Raw genomic sequence first — 20,132 nt, forward strand, 5'->3', positions numbered from 1 at the left:
ATTATGTACATTACTCTGAACTAGAGTGCTTTTACAGAGCTGTCATGCTACAAGTTTGGGGGTTATTTTCCAATGAAACTGTGTATTTTCAAGATACTGATAATACCAGTACTGCTGTTCTGCACACAACAGACAACTTTGAAGAAAGCCAACTTCTGTTTTAAAAATACTGAAAATCTGATTGGCACGCTCCAGCTATGCAGCTAACCCAGATTTGTGACTTTTAAACAAATACCAGTTTTTAAATAAAGTCTGGCATGACTTCTCCTGAATAAATTGCCTCTTTCTTTGCAGTATCTTTCTGTCAAAGCACCCACTAATGTTTTAGAGTAGTCACTGATAACTGCTTCAGCTGCTTTTGATTTAAAGTGACATAATCTCAGAAGGTAAACTCGTTACCTAATTCAGCCAAGTAAGTAGATGAAAGCCCTTTAAGGCCTAAGTACTTTATCTTAACTGAGCTATTATACTTAAGTATATGAAAGACTATCATGGCTATGACTTTCACTGATCTTAGGAGAAGTCAAATTCAGACTATCTAGAACAGAGGTGAAGTAGTCATTATGACCAGATGCAATCTGACAATAAAGTAAATTAAAGGGAATTTTAAAGAGTGGTTATCTCTCCCACTTTTGCCTTTGTCAAACTTTTTTTGCAATTTTTAATATGTTTCAAAAGCCTGCATCTCTGGTCTCTGTTTGACCAGAAATGACAGTGGGAACATGTGTTTACACTAAGTGTTTACACTAAGCATTCTAAAATATTCCAAAAGCCTGTCATCCAGCCACAATGGTTCTAAATATACAAAATAGTTTACACTTTGAAAAAAGAAGGAGGAATCCTAGAGTTGTAGAGCAAGGATCATCTAGTCCAACCCCAGCAATGGAGGAATCTCAACCCACTCCATTTTGAAACCATACTAGACCCTACTTAGCAGTTTTATCTAGAGATTATGAACTTTACACGTGTGAAATTCATATTCTTGTAGACAGATTGCAACTTCAGACTTCTATTTAGAGGGGGGAAATGCGCTATTTCAAACTTTTGACCACTAGTCACACATTCTCTTTCTCATATGCACGTAAACACAAAGTGGAGTGAGGGAGATACACTATTTTTAATCTATTTCATGTGCTCTGCAAATGATTTAGTTTGCACACCTTGAACTAATTCACAGACTGGAATGTAATTATCTTGATATTGCACTTCTCCAGTTGTTGTGATGCCGTTATCAGCTCAAAATGCATGAAAATACCTATTTTAAGATTAAATGTACTCCAATAAAATATGTACTTAAATACCAATCTTTATACAGGTGCTTTAGAAAAACCCTCACAGTTTAATGTGAACAGGATGGAAAAGGGTATTATGAACATGGTTGGCACCAACTAGAAATAAGACTGATTCATCCCTCCCTAATTTACAGTATATTAAGATTTATCTACATGTATTTTGTAAGTCATGCACAAAGTGCATAAAACATTTTAAGCAAGTGCAGTTGAAGATCTCAGGGTTAGAAATCACCGCTCACCTGGAAGTTGTTCATTAGCCCATAAGGACACGCTTCTTTTTCACATGAGGAGAAATCAAAGTTAAGCTTACAAGCTGCAGTGGTACAGTTTGTCAGCTCACCGACAAATGTGTCATTAAGGCTCCCAGTGGCATCTCGAACAACACAAGCGCCTAGAGCAGAGGGAAACAGAAGCAGTGACCTTCCAAGCAATTAAAGCAAACTGCATTATATTTCTCCTTGGTATATTCCAATGGAAATTGAAATTTCAATCAAGTTACTTCTACCCTCCAAAGGTATTGTAAAAATAAGTATGGCTAGTCACAAAATGAATTTTAGAGCTATAGCACTGTTGACAAAGAGGTGAACAATAAAGGCATTCATTCTTTTTGGATTATAAATGTTGGTGCTGCAGTCCTGTATCTACTTTCCCTCAAAGTAAGCCTACAAGAAGACTTATTGCCATGCGTTCACCTATAGTGTTGTGTTGTTAGAGAAGAGCCGAAAAGCACAGGGGTAATAAATATCTTACTCAGCCCACAAACTCTTGAGAATCACAACTTTCATCATAATTTGAGTCCCCATAAGTTTATACCAAAAGACACAACAGAAATATGTACACAAGATAGCTCCTATTGCTTGAAATGTAACAAATTCAAAGCCAGTCTCAGGAATTTAAGCTGATTCTCTCTTTTTCTTTCAGATCTTAAGATTGTCATCTTTGCTTGCTGAAGACTTCCCACACTTCGTAAAATGCTAGAAGTTGTATTCTCAAAATAGATTCTCCCATACTAAGAAACCCTGGAACACAAGTCCTCTTTACATTTGAAGGCAGACAATATATAGATTTGCCATGATGCCATGAGTAGAAAGAATTAATTGGACTTTTACAATGTTTTAAGTCCATTGATATACCACTTTTCGAAAAAGCTTTAGGTAGCCTGCACCAACAAGATGACAGCAAAATAAGTTAAAAGTGAAAATGCTGGAATTCAACCAGTCTTTGGGAAAAGTAATCTCTGAACTCTGAACGTCTACCTATGCTCAATTTGCAGTTATTGTTGATCACTTCAAGTAACAAAAGAACAACACTACTGGATAAAATGACATTCCACATTTTCCTCACTGCCTCACCTTTGGACTGGCTTTCTTATACTTTCCATATTTCATTTTAAAAATCTAAAATCCATTTTTATAATGCTGTCACTAAATGCCTGGTTGCTGGTTTACCTGCCCAGTCACTGGAATTCTGGTTAGTTGTTGTTCCCCTTTTCAGGTGTGAGTGAATGCACAGGCAACATATCTTGCCAAGCCCTCTTTCCCTTTCCCCATCTATATATATACACAAACACTTATGCTCATCAATCTGTGATCCCAACTGCACTCTGGGTAAGAAACAGTAATTGATGATGGATTGACCTGAACATACAGGCACTGTAAATTAACAGTATTGTTAAGTGGTTGTTTCTGTAACATGATAGAAGAGAAGAGCTCAAACCATTCTGATTTTGGCATGTTTTGATGTTGCTTTAACATCAAAATGCTATAAAATCATTAATCCAGCCCCTTGTAACAATTCAAAGAATAAAAGCCAAATAATGGAAGGTGCTATAAAAATTCAGCTCTAAACATCAATTTCAACATAGAACCACAGCAATATAAAAAACATCAAGTTGTCTACAAAGAATGAATAAGTAAAAATTAGTTATTTACCTACAGATACTGCAATTCCCATGTATACCACTGTAGTAATTAAGATGGCCAACAAGGTCCCTTTAGGTATGGCTAATTGAGGATCCTGGGAGGGGGAAAAACATCAACATTATGAATCTATGGAACAGTTCAAATTAGCTGAACAAGCAACAAAACTAAAAACCACTCACTCACCGCAAGATCACCTGAGATATTTGCACCTGCTAGAATGCCTGTTGCAGCTGGGAAAAATATAGCAAATACTGAAAAGAAAGTTTCTTCTTCTCGGAAATCTGGTCCAAAATTCTCATAAAAGATTTCAGCTGTTAGGGAGGAACGTTACAAAAAGTTTATTATAGTAACCTGTGTTTGTATAATGTCCATAATATTTAGTCTTCCACCTAATCAGCTGCAAGTAAAATGACAATGAGTCACCTCAGATTAGAGGTGTTACATGTAAACTGAACTCTGAGAATTTGTTTCATTAGCTGTTTGCGGAAATGTTTGTTTTCCAAGCACACACAAATTTGCTACACGGCAATGTAAAAACTGAAATATAGGCACCCCTATATTCAACAAACAAACAAATAAAGTGCCTAAACTTGTCCTTCCCCACAGCATGAAGGCTGGGCCTTATTTAATTTACCTTCCTTCACACCATTAAGAGATATTACATTATCCAATTCAATAAAATTATATAGCAAGCAACATTATCCAAAAATATTCACAACATTATATTCTTATAAAAGGTAGATATTTACACAACCACTAAAAAAAATCTGCTATGAAATGTTAAGAATCAGGGCACAATCTCTCAAATGTTTAGAGAAGGCCTAAGAGAGATGATTGACTTTCTAGTTTAAATGATGGAAGAAAATTGTACTTATTTTATACAGTAGCTACCACTAGGGGGCTCAGCAGGTGCCACTCTTAACTTCCTTAGGCTACCTCCACAAATCCTGCAACCTCTTTCCAATACTCCAGCATCTCACAATTTATTTTTTAAAATAGCTTTTAAATTAATAAATGTCCATCCTCCAGCAGCTAGCTACCGCCAGCCTTTGCATGTTGTGCTGTTTAGCTTCACCTGTTTTTCAGCTTACAGAAAAGTCAGGCTCAACTTTAAACACACAGTGCAGCAGGCTGCTCTCCCCAGCTCTTACTAAAATTGGCTGCCTGTCAGGGGCATGGAAGATTTGGTGAAAACGCTAGGGACAAGCAAAGAAAGATCTCCGTGCATGAACTCATAGTCTCTATGATGTGTTTACTGCTTAAGCAGCATGTACCAGTTAAGGCAGAGGTCTTAACTTCCTCTTAAATCCCCAAAGGAAGAAATCTGTAAAAAACAACAACTTTAGCTCTTCTTGTAAGCCAAAACATTTTGTTTTATTAACCACATTTCTGTTCCATTTTTCCTCCTAGGTCAGAGCGACAAAGAACGTTTTCTTTCGTGTTATTCCTCACAAATAAATATTTGAGGTAAATTAGGCCGAGAGGCAATGAGTGGACCAGGTGAGTTTGATTCTAGAATACAGGAAAAAGTACATAGAGAAAGTACATAGGTGTTGTGTTGACTTAAATAGCTCAGTCTTCTTGGAAAATTTAAAATAGAAGTTAATGCTTTTGGGTGTGATTCCTTTAGCCAGGGGTGGCTAACCCACAGCTCAGATCCAGTTTCCACAAAAGGTTTTTTCTTAGCAAATATTATCCTAGCATACACTCCACCACCACCCCCGGACCCCCCAAAATTCAGTTTTCTTTTTTGAAATTTCTGCTGAGGTATCCCTTGCTGCAGGGGGCCTGCCAGCCATCAAAAACCAGGCACCTCTGCCTCTAAAGGAAGCCCTTGTCTCTGTGGTGCAACATCACTGCATGAATGTCTTAGGAAACAGGAAGGAATGTTCCTTCCTGTTTCATAAGCCTTAAGACCTTCTTGCAATGGTGTTAACCAGAGGGAGAGGAGTCTCCTTTGCAAGGTAAGTGGGTAGCTTTCTTCCTCATTGCAAATCCTCTTCTCCTAAGCTCAGCACTGCCATGGGGGAGAAAGTCCACCTGTCTTCAGCTACTCAACTGAGTTCTGGGGGGTAGGCAGCTGTCTGAATGAATTTGAACATGTGTCTGGCTCTGTAACATGTGTGCATTATCTGTGGTGGTAAGTGTGCTCATGCGAGGGAGTGTGCATTGGCCACATCCAACGCTGCAAGTGGCCCTTGGAGGATCAGCCAATCCTCAGAGCAGCCCTCAGGCCAAGAAATGTAATTGCCGCTTGCTTGCCTAAGCACTATTGATGTGCAGCCTTCATTGATTCCAACACAATCCAACAAGAGGAAATTGTGCATCAACTGTTATGAGCATATTGAGTTGCATGATGAAATATCACATGGAACCCAAATCCCTGCTCTCTCAATAGACCAGGCTTAGGCAACCTCGGCCCTCCAGATGTTTTGAGACTACAATTCTCATGATCCCTGACCCCGGTCCTGTTAGCTAGGGATCATGGGAGTTGTAGTCCCAAAACATCTGGAGGGCCGAGGTTGCCTATGCCTGCAAGACACGTACGAACCAAGGCATTCATTCTTCAGACATATAGTATAGTCTTATAGCTTTGGCTAAAGCAAATATTTCCACTAGCAACATAATTGAAATATCAATGTGTTTCAGATATCCATTGCAGCTACGTTTCCAGCAAATTAATATTTGGTCATTCTCCCTTACCTTGGTAGCCAAAAAATCCTTTAGGCTTCTTGCTTTCAAATGAAATAAATGTTCCTATGATGAAGTCAACAATAGCAACTAGCAGGATCACAAGCAGAACAATTTGTGCCTGTAATTTTAGAAGTCATCAACATAATTAAAATACATTTTTATCCAAGCTAAATCCAGGCGCAACTGGACGTAAACAGTAGGCTTGGGCAATTAACTGGTCAACTAAGATCACATGTTCCAAGACGACCATGGAGTAGATGGCAGCTTACATTACAGCACCATTTGTTAAGCAAGGGCAGCAGTGAAATCACCTTGCCTCCTAGCCCTGTAGTGTATAGCCTGGCGCAGACTGGGCAGCACAGCAAACCTTTGCACAATGGCTACCTGCTAAGACTGCAAACAGATATCAGAGGCAAAGGCCACTGCTTAGTAGGATTAAGTATTTTTTTCTAAAATGGTAATGAATTTATTTAAGATAATGTGATAACAGTTGTAAAGATATCTAACTTGTTTTTGTAATTAGATGAAGTATCAAACTGATTGGTGATTAGCTTGTTTCATGTCAATGCTTTAAAAATACGTGACCATTATTTGATCAATATTTTACTTGTCATTTGACCAAATCCTCAGTCCACAATGAAATACTCATTTACTTGTAAGATTCTTCAACTTAAGTGAGGTTCATGAATATGCATATAGGACCTCTGTTGTTGTTTTTAAACACCTCTCCCTCACTTCACAATCCCAATTATATTTTTCTCATGCAACTAGAATGATAATACATTAAAACTTTTCATTAAGCTTCATTTAGCTTGCTTTTCATATTCCCAATTTACGTATCATCTAAAGTCCTGAAACGCAGGTTAGGGGTGCTTTTAACAATGCAGACACCACATTGGGGCCACTTAAAAACTGTCTCTGCATGAGTACTTGGATCTGTTTGAATGCATCACCTATACGAGCAGAGTAACCTTTCAGTATTGTACTAAGTTTTTGGGTGGTCTCTCTATTTTGTAGTATACTTTTTGCTTTCCCCTTTTGATGCCGCAAAGGGAACACTTGACTGCATGAGGGAAACCCACATAATGGGACTAATGCACATCATGAACCAGACTGACCAAGGATAAGTCCACCTCCTTGAACAATATACTTAATCTGCAAAATTCTACTAATATAAGATTTCAGTTTCTAAATAGTTACTGTGCATGTAGCACTAAAGTCTCACACAACTGGCTCAACTATGCATTCAACAGCACCAGCCTGCCTTCATTCATGCCCAAGTGCAAAATTTATGAACTGGTTTATTTTCCTGGTTTGTTAATCAACAATATAATGAACATAAATAAGTTCATTTCCTGCAACAATATTCTGCAGCCAGAAATCTGATTCCAAATTCTAATTCCAATGTAAGTTCAAGTTGATGTTTACTTCACTTGCTTTGCAGATTTCAAAAGGTGTTCAGCTTTTCAGGGCAGTAGATGTTTTAAATCACTGTTACTTACTTTAGCTTCCCACTCCATTCCTGCCACAGAGATGCCCAATAAAATAACAATTGTGATGGCTCCTATTATTCTGATGTCATTCATTTGATCCAACATAATTAAATTATGTTCCTACAGAAAGAAAAGAGAGACAATTATGACAAGGTTGACACCATATGTTCACTTTCCTGTTATGAAATAATTCTGCCCTAACAGTGATCAAATATGATTTTGAGTCCTAGCAAATATGGTATTAAGTGCTAGCAGTTTTTCTTAAGAATTTATTATATTCTTTTTGTAGGGTTCGTTTTTCATACAAATCAAGTCAAACATTCACGACTTCAAAAAAAAAATACAGATTTTTTAAAACAGAAATACTAATAAACATGAACCAGAACTAAACACCACGTTTTAATGGTTCAACTCTGTTAATGGCCCTATGTTTTACCTTACTAACTTAAGTCAATTTATTTTAAAAATCAAACACCTTAGATGAAGGTGCAGACCAGGATCTAAACACATTCATAGGCTCTTGCAGGCATAATAGACACCCCCCCCAATAAACTCCAATTCCTTTCAAACAACTGAGCATGTTTCCTCTAAGTTTTATACTTTGCTCTGCATTAGAGGGGGGGAAAGAACGTTATTAAGCTTAGCGATAGGACTAAACCCTCCATAGGCTTACAGAAGTATTTTCAAGTGTTGGATCCAGCATTTATTTTTACTGCAACTAAGTCACAATCATTTGGTCTAAGGCTGATTCCAACAAGTATTTTGCCTGTCATCCAGAACTCTGGGGGCACCAAATCCAAGGTTGTTTACATGTCTGTGTAAAAATGAGTCATTCAATATTATAGATTTTACGTCACATGTGTAGTGGATTTGACAACGATTACAGATCAATCCAATCCATAGTTATATTGTAGAAAAGGGATGGTAAAATTCAGACTGTTTCTATCATTGTGAAAAACAAAACTGGGGGAAAATTGTTTACCTTAAGCAGTTCTACAACGGTCTCTGCGAAACCAACAACATACATGGCTACAGCAACAGCATTAGCAAATGCAAATATCAAGCCTATTGCACCACCAAATTCTGGACCCAGGCTTCTGGAAATTAGATAATATGCTCCCCCTGCAGAGAGAATAAAGAAGAATTAGAGCAAGATTCAAGGCTATATAAAACCAAGCTCTGGTATGTACTATGTTTTTATACACACACAGCTAAAAACTCTACGTTTGTAGAATGTAGATATGCCCCTAGCTGCTACTTCAGCTGGTAATCAGGTTGCCCTCAGCTACATGTGTAACAGCTTTCAGTAAGATAACAGAATTAAAGTTATCCAACTGTCAGAAAATTCTTCCTGATGTTTAGTCAGAATCTCCTTTCTTGTAATTTGAATCAATTGGTTTGGGTCCTATACTCCAGAAAATTGCTCCATCCATGACACAGTCCTTCAGATATTTGAAGATGGCTATCATATCTGTCTCCTCTTTACCAGGCTTAACATACCCATTTCACTCAACCATTCCTCATAATACTTGGCTTCCAGACCCTCCTCTGCTCACGTTCTAGCTTGTCAATATCCTTCTTATATTGTGGTGCCCAGGACCCAGTACTCCAGGTGGCGTCTGACTAAGTCAGAATAGAATGGTACGTGATTGAGACATTATACTTCTGTTGATGCAGCCTAGAATAGTATTAGTTTGTTACTTTGTTTTGCTCCTGCATCACATTGTTGACTTGTAATTCTATCAAAGTGTACTATTTCTTTCTTGCAATCATTAAAAAAAATAGAAAACCTGTTTTTTTAAAAAATCAGATTATACAGCTGAAGATTGCTAACATTCACTTTGAAGTAGATAAAAGAGAAGAAACACAAATAGCAACCTCCCCCCCCCCAAAAAAAATAAGACCAATGAAGAAAATCCACTTCAGAATTATTCATGGATTGTATTTTCTGTTCCAATGGACACTCTATTCAAGAAGCAAGCTTCTCAAATAAAGCCATCATATTTCTACCTTTATGCTGCATAAATTATTCTCACACGACTGGTGTAGTTAACCTATGGCCCTCCAGATATGGTGGGACTCTAATTCCCATCATCCCTACCACTGGGTCATGCTGGTTGCAACTAATGGGAATCACTTGAGAGTCCAACAAGATCTGGAGGGCCACAAGTTAACCACTCCTGTCACAGGAGATATAAAGAGCAATGCTAAAGCTGTCAAAGGCTAGCCAAGGAGTTGTTAAAAGCACCACTTTGCCAGGGGAAAAGGCCCACTGACAGGAAAGCACTCAAACCCCATTAGAAGTCCCTCAGTATATCTATAGAAAGCTCCACTACTGCCTTAAGCAGCACGACTGCACTGTTCATATGCCCAATTGTGTTCAAAAGTACGCCCAGGTGAAAATTGTCCAATTGTGTAAGTCATGATTAACATGTTGCATCAACAGAGCATCCGACTGTAGATAGTAACAAACATATAAACCAGACTTGCTGTACCTAAGACAATCACATTTCCATAGCATCACTGAGATTGCTCAGCATCCGGGAAGAAGGCCAAGCTGATTTTCGAGATACAAATCTGCAATTAGCCTCTTAAGAAAGGCAAGCTCAGTGTTTAAGTTTTCTTAACATCTTTTAATTACTTGGACTACAACCCTTAATGTAATTAAGCTGCAAGTAAATCTCACTACAATAAATGGTACCTCTTTCTCAAAACAAAGCTTGGATCGCATTGTTTGCCTCTTAACTTGTGAATGTGTAGGTGGTTCTAGGTCAGGGAAGAGGAATCTGGAGTCCACCAAATGTTGGATTATCTCCAGACCATGTTGGGTGGGGCAATGGGATGTTTGGAGGGCCACAGGTTCCACATCACTGATCTAGTTACTCTCCATTTCTAATGCATTACTCACCATTTGCCTGATTTCAAATTCTTTTATCTATGTCTTACCAGCTGTACTCTCCATCCCTACTTGTGACCTACCTACCTCTCCTCACCTTCATGACCCCAAAAGTCACTTTTTGAAAGTTCACTATTGCGAGCTGACAGTTTAAAAATGCAGTAGCACAATCACATTGTTTCTTGAAGAAAACCTTGCGACTTATGTTGTACCTCCGCAATTATATAAAATATTTGATGCATATATGCAAAGTAAATATCACATGATTTGGCTCCCTTTGAAGAAAACTAAACAGGAAAGTACATGTATAACATTGTTTTACCTCCTCTCACAAAGCCATTGGTAGCTATTGCTGATGTAGACAGGCCTGTGATCGTAGTTACCACAGTCGCCATTGCAATGACCAAGACTGCAAGTCCTGTAAGAAGATTCCTAAGATTATTTACAGGAAATTATCATTTCCCCCAAAACAAATGTACAATTTTGTTTAACAAACGCTGGCTGTTGGTTTCAATAAATCAATACAACAAAAAATGTCTTAAACCTAAGGCATGCACGAGCTGGTTTTAAACAAGCTTGTTTTAACATGTGCCTACAATATGCAAGACATCACCTGTTCACATCAAGAACAAGCATGTCCACCACCTCTCCTGCCCTCAGGAGTACCTTTTCAGGTAGAGTATGCCTCACCTTTTGAGGACACCACAGAAACAAGCAACTACTAACAAGGAATATGAAAAACTACTTGTTGCCTACGTAATGCTCTGAGCAGGACTAATCCTTCAAATATGTATTACCTCCTAATCAGTGTCTCATACTGTAATAACAAAGAAAAGAACATTGCTCTGGAGACACACTGAGCCTCTTAGTGAAACTGATAAGCAGCATATATTCCTTGTTAAGAATATCACAATGGTAATCAGCAGCATTCCATCAATCATATTCTCATCCAATGCTGTAAGTTACAAGTCACCGATCTTTAACAGTTGATCAAGATTAACATAGTACACACAGATGTTTTATTTGGTGGGCACACTTACCTATGCCAGCCTGTCCTACAATCCAGGACAGTCGAATGAACAGCATCACACCCCAGATATTCAACATGCATCGTACCTAGAACACCGTAAGAGCAAAGAATTTTCATGCTATGCTGTCCCAATATTTATTATAGAGGTATCATTTTGAATAAGTTACAACAGAGTTTTAAGAATCGAGTTCACAGGGTCAACTTCAAAAGTCTGCTGTCATACAGGCAACCAAGAACCTCAACTTTTCAAGAATTCTTTCCAGGAGGCACACATAACTTGTGATTCAAGCTGAACAGCACACCAAACATGCTTTGTGGCAATTTATTATCTTCAATACTTCCAGTCCTGGATCAGTAGCAGTAGTAGGGGTTTATCAATCTCTTCTCTGGGCCATCATATGGTGGGCCCATTTGACTTGTGATGTCTTGCAAGTTGTGCTTTAACAGACCATTTTTAAAAGCGAAGTGACTGAAGTCACTACATTATGAAAATTATACTTCTCCTTAACATAAAACAAATATTATTAATGTTTAAGCATAAGTGTTTATGACCCAAACCCTGCAGCAGCAGCAGAATCTGAGGCCCTTCTTCAAGTGCTCCCTTCCACAAGAGGTTTGGAGGGTGGAAACACAAGAATTGGACTTTTCGATGGCGACTGTGGAGTCCTCTCCCCAGGAAGGCAGACATGGTGCCATCTTTATATTTAGGCACCAGGCAAATACTTTTCTCTTTTGGCCCTTAGTTTGAAAGGCAGTGTTGTGGCATCTTTTGGTGGAGTGGGATCCATTAGTCCTCCCTTCTACTTGTATAGCTGTGTTTTTAGGGATTTTACTTGGTTGTTTTTTAAAAGTTCTTAATGCAAGCGGTTTTGAGTTACTCAGTGAGAAAAGTGACTAACAGTTATAATAACCAACAATAACAAATAAAAAGGTAGTTAATACTCTGTATAATTGTAAACTGGAAAACAATACAAAAACTCCAATTATTTAAAGTAAATACCTTTTTTTGCCATGTCAAGATAAAATATACTACAGACATGCCAAGATTCCTCCAGAAGACAGGGGATTTTGTCCATGTAAGGTTGCTTTGTTTGTACAAACTGAACTGTGTTAATTTCCACCATCCTGTCACAGTTATAACATGAGAGCTGGAATCATGTCATTTGCAGTTTTATAACACTAAGTTAAGAAGGATAGACATTCTTCTAGTATTCACTGTGTCCTTAGCAGACTAGTACAACTTTGAAACAACTACAGTAAATCGAAGTTAAAATCTGCAATTTGCTTGAACCACCACAGTAACAGAAATCGTGATGTTACAAATCTTATTATTTCTCCATGGAGTTATTTTCAAACAACTATAAAGTCTGATAAAGCTGTGAATGAGATTTTTTTTATTGGAAAAGGTTGGGTTCAGTTAATTCACTGACTTCTTACAAAAATCGAAAACACAATTAAAATTCTAGGGACAGGATTCAACTAATGAGTCCTGTCAGCGGAAGTCCTAAAGAAGGGCTTCTGCTTTCATGGGAAATTGGGCTTGTACACCTTGCAATATACACCTGCAGCTATAGGGTGATATACAAATTTAATAAACAACAATAATAACAATAACAATAGGCTGGGGGAGCAGGGAGCAGGAGGAAAACCAGAGTAGCATGGGAAGGAAGGAGCAGGAATCCTTCTGTCGGGTGAGCCAAAATGCTCAACCTGCCCAAATCACCTTAGCACGACACTGAATTCTTCCCCAGACTTCCAATAAGTCAAAGAAAAATTACTAGCTGAGATGAATGTCCCATTAAGTGAACACTGCAGGGAAGCCAATTTATAGATGAAATCCTTTTGTTTACTTATTTGAACCAGGATACTGCTCTCTCCTCACCCTTATTTGGGCCAAATGACTGCTCTCCCCAGGCACTCCACCAGAAGAAACGAAATCTAGTTAATGTTATAAGCTGTGCAAGTTACTGTATTCTTATGACATCATGGCATTGGTCCAATAGTTATCGGACGGAGGATGAAATTTGAGCCACCATGTTCCCTCCCTCGTGTTTCCTGAGTTAACTGTGCAAAGTGACTTGTGTCTGCATTTCCATGCTGGCTACAGATGGAGGAGAGTCATCCCTCCCCTGCTAGTCCATTTGCAATAAAGTTACCAGGCCAACTGTATACACGCAGGTCCTGCTATCCGCCCACTTATTATGCAAAAATTCACTTATCCAAACACAAAGAAATAAGCCCAAACCTCACTACGCACACAGCTAATTCAGATAAGCCAGAGTTTGCCCACTTCCGTTCATGTTTGTGGTTTGCTGGACAGCGCCAGCCATTTTCAGGCAGAAACCATGGAGGGGGCAGAGGAGAGATATAAGACAAGTCACGGATTAGAAAGGTTCCCATAGGAAATAATAGAAATCTTCGGTTCCTTATGCAAACGCCCGTCTAACAAACGATTTCCTGGGAATGCATTGTGTTTGGTAAGTGGGACCTGCATGCAATACAAGGCTGCCTTAAGTAACATGAATGCCTTTTCATTATTCTTCACCTTACAGTCAGTCCTAATAAGATTTTCTCAGAAGCAAGGTCCACCAAGTTAAATGGGATTTGCCTCTTAGTAAAGTGTCTGAAGGAATGAAATTTAATTTGCTAGACACTCAAAGATGAGCCAGCGTTTATCTTTGAGTTAAGGAACAGCAGGAAGAGAGAAAGTGTTTGGCCATTCATGAATGTCCTAAATCATTTTAGGGCGCAGTAATAAAAAGAGTTGGGGGAGACAAAGGCAAATGTATCTTGATACATATTTCTTTTTTTAAAACAACAACAAGAGTAGCAGAAACAGAAAAACAGAAACTTTGTATCTACTACACGTTAATCAATTATTTTGCTCTTTCTTTTTTTAAAAAATCTGCAATATATATGCAAGTAGACATATTCAATTGTTGCTTCATCAGTTACTAAGAAAATAGCACAGATGGGTTCATCATTACCAAAGTTCTACTTACCAATACACCTTTAATCCAGCCAAACTTGACAATCCCTTTACTTTCAGCAGTGTAAGTAGCAGTGGCATCTCCCGTAGGAGTTCCTTCTTCTCCATTTGCATATCCATCCTCAAATGGTTCCTGTAGTAAAACAACAATCAGAAGGTGTGGGTTAGATGAAACGGAAACCTATTGAGCCTCTGTTTAAAGTTGCAATCCTAAGTACATTTAGATCCCACTGATCTAAATATTACCTATGTTTCAGAATTGCATTTGCATGCAAGCTGAAGGAACAAGTTAATAAAAAAGGCTATTTTCATCCACTATCTTGGTAACTGTCAAGTTGGTTAATTAAACGTAAAGGTTTGAAGCACATACAAGATGAATTAAGATGCCTTCATATCATCACATTTTTCAAAAGCACTGGCATATAAAAACTTAGCTGTGCTTGTGTATTTGGAGGAATAACACTTCAACAAGAGGGTAAAAGTGAAATGAACCAGAAGCAATGTCTGCTTTTGAGGATCATTGGATCCCACAGGAGAGTTGCTCAGGGAATACTGTGTAATTTTCCTCCACACAAGGTTAAATTTAAAGCTTGGCCAGCAAAAAGTAATACCAAACATGGCATAAAGCTAATTAATATGTATTAATGGGGAAAAAATGAAAGCAACTGATCAGCCAAACATAATTTCTATCCAGTATGGAAAGTTACTGCATTAATACAACAGCATACCATAATGTTAAAATGGCTGAATTCCCCCTCATTAGGCTACGTTCCATAAGTGTAGAAAAAGGCATCTGTTCTGGACTCAGATACTTCAGCAAGATACCAAAGAAAAAAATTCCAATTGATGCTATCATTCAAAAAGGCAGAAAATGATCATTATACCCTCATTGCAAGGGCTTGTAAGTCCAGGAAAAATCTTTGTAAGTCTTGAAAGAACTGGCCTGGGATAGAAAATTCCTCCTCCCCAATTTTTAACTAGTTGTGCAGTCAGTTAAAATTGATGGCATGACATTTAAAAAGAACTATTTATGACAATACACAAAATCAGGATGTCATAGGTCACTCACTAGTGCCACAGCACAGATGATATAATACTTACTAGCTTCTAACAGAGCAAAATGGAATCTAGATAGAACAAATTAAAATTTAGGAGCGATGGGAAGATTTGGACTACTTGGTGAAATGAAATTATGCAAAAATAAAATGCCAGAACATTTTAATTTTATAGAACTAGAAAATATTCAGGCTTTTAGCAAAAAAAAAACCCCAAAAGTAAAACTGCTAATGTTTGGTAACATGTGTTCTAATCATTCTAGTATCAGGCCTGGTTAGCACATAACACTAAACCATTGTTTAGTAAACCATGACTTAGTGCTCTAAGTAGACTCTACCAGGATATTAATCATGGTTTGTTGTTGGCTTACAATGCTTGGGTTTCAAAAAAAGGAAAAACACCTGTGGCTTGCTCTTCTTTGTGAGTCCAACATCTTTCCTTAACCATGATTTTTTTTACCCCTCCACCACAGATGCTTACCAAACTACAAAGGCATGGTGCAAGAGCAACTAGAAAACAAAACAAATCAGTTTGTTGATCATCTACAGGACAACTCATGGTTAACTCATGGTTTGAGGGGGGAAACCCATGGCTTACCATTTTGTGAAACTAGATATGCATAGGATTGTGCTGTAATTTAGTCAACTCTTGATATGTTAACATATAAAAAAAAATTATTGTTGTAACTGATGTACAATTATGCACAGTACCCTGACCCAAGTATTAGACTTTCATGGAACAATTATATAGACATAGTAAAAGAATTATCAACTATAAAATCAGCATAGTATTATTGTTACATGAATAAAAGACAACATTGCATTATGTATGTGTTACCTATGTAAATATAAATACATAGAATATTGAAGTAAGTGGATACCTTTTAATAGAACAGTACTCAGAATGAAAACACTGAGGCATTATGCACGTATGTGGCGGTGTGACAAATGTCAAGATTTCACAACATACATTACCTTGTATGATGTATTACCGACAATGGTTGGCATTCAACTATGTTTTACTTAAGGTTAGAGCCATTCTTTTTAATCGGCCTACTCTGAGTAAAATTTAATTTAATACCACCCCTAGTTTCTGCATTATTATCTTGTAAATGGGATATTTTTCTTGGTTATTATATGTTCAGAACTTTTTTAGCAGGTTCTTCATGTTATTTACTGCCAGAGTGCTCTTTTTGGGGGGAGATGGAGGGGAGGGTTGCCTCCCACAGATCAAGTGACATTAAAAAAAAACCACCTTAAGTGTTAAAATTACTAAATGCAACCACTTACTTTTCTGTCCTATTTATGTATAATACAAACACAGTGAATCAAAACATATTGCTGTGCTGGTGACGTGTAAGAGGGGGCCCAAAATAGTGGCTAAGTGAGTTAAGTTGCAGAGGCTCTTATCACTTAGCCTCCTCCATACCTGTACTATAACAGTAATAATTTTTGACTAATTTAGAGTATTGTAATAATGCATGTGAGGGACGCGGGTGGCGCTGTGGGTTAAACCACAAAGCCTAGGACTCGCCAATCAGAAGGTTGGCGGTGCGAATCCCCGCGATGGGGTGAGCTCCCGTTGCTCAGTCCCTGCTCCTGCCAACCTAGCAGTTCGAAAGCACGTCAAAGCACAAGGAGATAAATAGCAGGAAGGTAAACGGTGTTTCCGTACACTGCTCTGGTTCGCCAGAAGAAGCTTAGTCATTCTGGCCACATGAACCCGGAAGCTGTACACCAGCTCCCTCGGCCAATAAAGCGAGATGAGCGCCACAACCCCAGAGTTGGCCACGACTGGACCTAATGGTCAGGGGTCCCTTTACCTTTAAGAATGCATGCATTGAACATAAAAATGCTATTTGGTTGCTCATTATTTTAGGCAAAGAGATAAGAGGATGAGTAGTCACATCCAAGTTCTGTTCCTCTAAATGCAGCTCTTCTATGCACGAGTATTTCTAATATAACGTCAAGTAAGCACCACAATAGACTCTTCTCTGCTGCCACACAATGCTTAGAGCCCCATTCAATACAGGAAAACAGAAAATTCAAGTCTACTGATGGATCTCCTGCCGCCAGGAACAAAAGGCTGCTAAGTATAGTACTGTGAGAGAAAAAGCTGCAGATAAGTTTATCCACTAACTGAGGTATCCAGCACTCAGGACCTTTGAAAAAGCTCCTTAAGAAGTATCCTGGGCATAAGTCAGTTTCCAAGGATCATGGTCAATCACACTGGAATATATTTATTTCTGAAAGAGTTGTTAAGTTCTGTTCACACTTTTAGCCATAGGTGTAGAAAGGGCTCTTGTTCTAATTTATGGCACTACATAGGTAAAGGTAAAGGTACCCCTGCCCGTACGGGCCAGTCGTGTCCGACTGTAGGGTTGTGCGCTCATCTCACTTAAGAGGCCGGGGGCCAGGGCTGTCTCCCGGAGACACTTCCGGGTCACGTGGCCAGCGTGACGAAGCTGCTCTGGCGAGCCAGCACCACCGCAGCACATGGAAACGCCGTTTACCTTCCCGCTATAAAGCAGTACCTATTTATCTACTTGCACTTAAGGGTGCTGTCGAACTGCTAGGTGGGCAGGAGCTGGGACCGAACGACGGGAGCTCACCCCACCGCGGGGATTCGAACCGCCGACCATGCGATCGGCAAGTCCTAGGCACTGAGGTTTTACCCACAGCGCCACCCGTGTCCCTCCTATGGCACTACATGCCCCCCCCAAAGTTCTAGTTCAAACTTGAACTCTGTCTCACCCAAGAATAGTACTTTTACAGACTTTCCTCCCTGAGCAAGCTGCTTGACAAATCAAACTGTGCCGATACAGGTTTACTGTACTCAGGGCTTCATTAGCTATAATTTGCTTAGTAATACAGCCCCTTAAACAGATTTCCCACTTGTTAATTCTCGGACATTAGTTACTGGAAAACTTTGTAGTCAGTTGTAAGACTTTATGAGCCATCAAGTTAATATTTCAGTTCTTGGCCTTGCATTAATCCTCAACACCTCCTCATTTGAACATAGTTCTGCAGGCCAATCTTCCTCTTCTCAACCAGGTTATCGTGACAACATTCGCCCTAAGTGCAGATCAAACATTTTTCTCCCATCCTCAAACTGAAAGTTTTTCTCTGCATTCCCAGACAGAAGGACAGATTTCATGTTGTTCCTATTATTCCACTTTCCACCTCCACCCTAATCTTCTCTTTTATCATGTAAAGCAGCTGAGGAAGAAAAAGCAGCTTGTGATGAAAAGTATCTGGAAGGAGGGGTTACTGTGAGCAGACAAAACAGCAATGAAGGAATGGGTTAAACAGCCAGTTACACTTACACACAACACACCATTCAAAGTAATTTAATATGATAAGAGGTGCAGGGTGGGAAGAGAAGAGAATCATATAACTAAAGAGTTATATCTGAAGAAGTGTGCATGCACACGAAAGCTCATACCTAGAACTAACTTAGTTGGTCTTTAAGGTGCTACTGGAAGGAATTTTTTGTTTTGACTATGGCAGACCAAGACGGCTACCTATCTGTAACTATAACTAAAGAGAACACACATAAATTCCTATGAGTGTGGTTCGAATTTGCCACCTTTGTGATTGTTTTACTCCATTTGTTTTATGACCTAGCTGCTTTAGGAGCATCTATTGCAGTACTTTTGAAAAGTCTGTTGTGCTTAGACACTCACATTGTACAAATTTGAAGATACATCTAGGATCTTCTTTACACAAGGATTGTTGCCATACATCTGCTCTACAAACACCACTCAAGAATACACTGGGAGACAGCCTGTGAATGTCTCAACAGAATGAAAGTTTAAAGGATCCTAATGGCAACTACTTTTAGCCATAACAGTTAAGGTTTGATGTCTTATGGTGTTTTCCAAACTTTTCATTCAAAAGCATTACTTCAAACACACCAATACAGAAAACCTACAATATGGTACATATCCTCCATACAAATAAATAATTTTCAGACATGGGAATAGCTACTCATAAAACCAATTCTATTCATCCAGAGCTTAATTCCAAACTGTGTCTGGGGAATAAATCTCCATTCCCAAGTTGTATTTTTTTTGGTAGCACTATTGACCACCTCCTCTGTCTCATCACATATGTTATGAATAAATTTCAAAAATATCAGCCAACTTCACCCAGCAATTCATTTTTATATCAATAAAAGATCTATCCTCTTCTACCATCTCGCTTGCCACAAGAACACAGCGCCTTAAAACCAGTAGAGAAGTTTATTTGAAAATGACCCCCATGGCCCAAAGATTCTTACTACAAGATCTGAATCTTAAGGTCAAGGAAATCTCACAGTCATAAACATTAAAAGCTAAAATGAATAAATAGTGGGGGAAAGTAAAGTAAACATTGCTCCCAATCTGGCTGCTTGTCCCCTGAAAAGGCCATCATTAGATAAGATCCACAGAATTATATAGTTTGGCTGTTTATCATGCAGTTAAAGATGCCTCTCTCTCAATCAATTTATTGAAAATGCTTTTGAAGGCATTTACATGCCCAGCTCAATCCTACACATGCCTACCCAGTGGTAAGGCCACCAGAGTTCAATGGGACTTACTTCCATGTCAGTGCATACTGGGCTGCAGCCTCAAGAGACTCAGAGACAGCAGACAATACTAATGAAATATAGGTCTCATACCACAACTTGACATAATTGCCTTTTATGTCTCTAGCTGAACAGTGAAATTACTTCTACCATGTTCTAGCATTATAATGGAGCCAACAGCAACGTTAGCA

The 20,132-nt window shown here is 38.7% G+C and overlaps 1 protein-coding gene across 2 annotated transcripts in view; it reads right to left on the minus strand.

Moving 5' to 3' along the window:
• The window catches only part of SLC12A2 (solute carrier family 12 member 2), a 48,466-nt gene that overhangs the window by 20,730 nt on the left and 7,604 nt on the right, over positions 1-20,132 (minus strand). For both annotated transcript variants that reach the window (XM_081880347.1, XM_081880346.1), the window contains exons 2-10: positions 14,330-14,449; positions 11,338-11,413; positions 10,620-10,715; positions 8,384-8,523; positions 7,411-7,521; positions 5,918-6,026; positions 3,398-3,525; positions 3,224-3,308; positions 1,532-1,683 (exon numbers count right to left, since the gene is read on the minus strand). In XM_081880347.1, the coding sequence (XP_081736473.1) occupies positions 1,532-1,683; positions 3,224-3,308; positions 3,398-3,525; positions 5,918-6,026; positions 7,411-7,521; positions 8,384-8,523; positions 10,620-10,715; positions 11,338-11,413; positions 14,330-14,449 (1,017 nt within the window). The remainder of the gene's footprint in view (positions 1-1,531; positions 1,684-3,223; positions 3,309-3,397; positions 3,526-5,917; positions 6,027-7,410; positions 7,522-8,383; positions 8,524-10,619; positions 10,716-11,337; positions 11,414-14,329; positions 14,450-20,132) is intronic.

Source organism: Podarcis erhardii (assembly GCF_964252035.2).
Source record: "Podarcis erhardii genome assembly, chromosome: 11".
NCBI classification, from domain to species: Eukaryota; Metazoa; Chordata; class Lepidosauria; order Squamata; family Lacertidae; genus Podarcis; species Podarcis erhardii.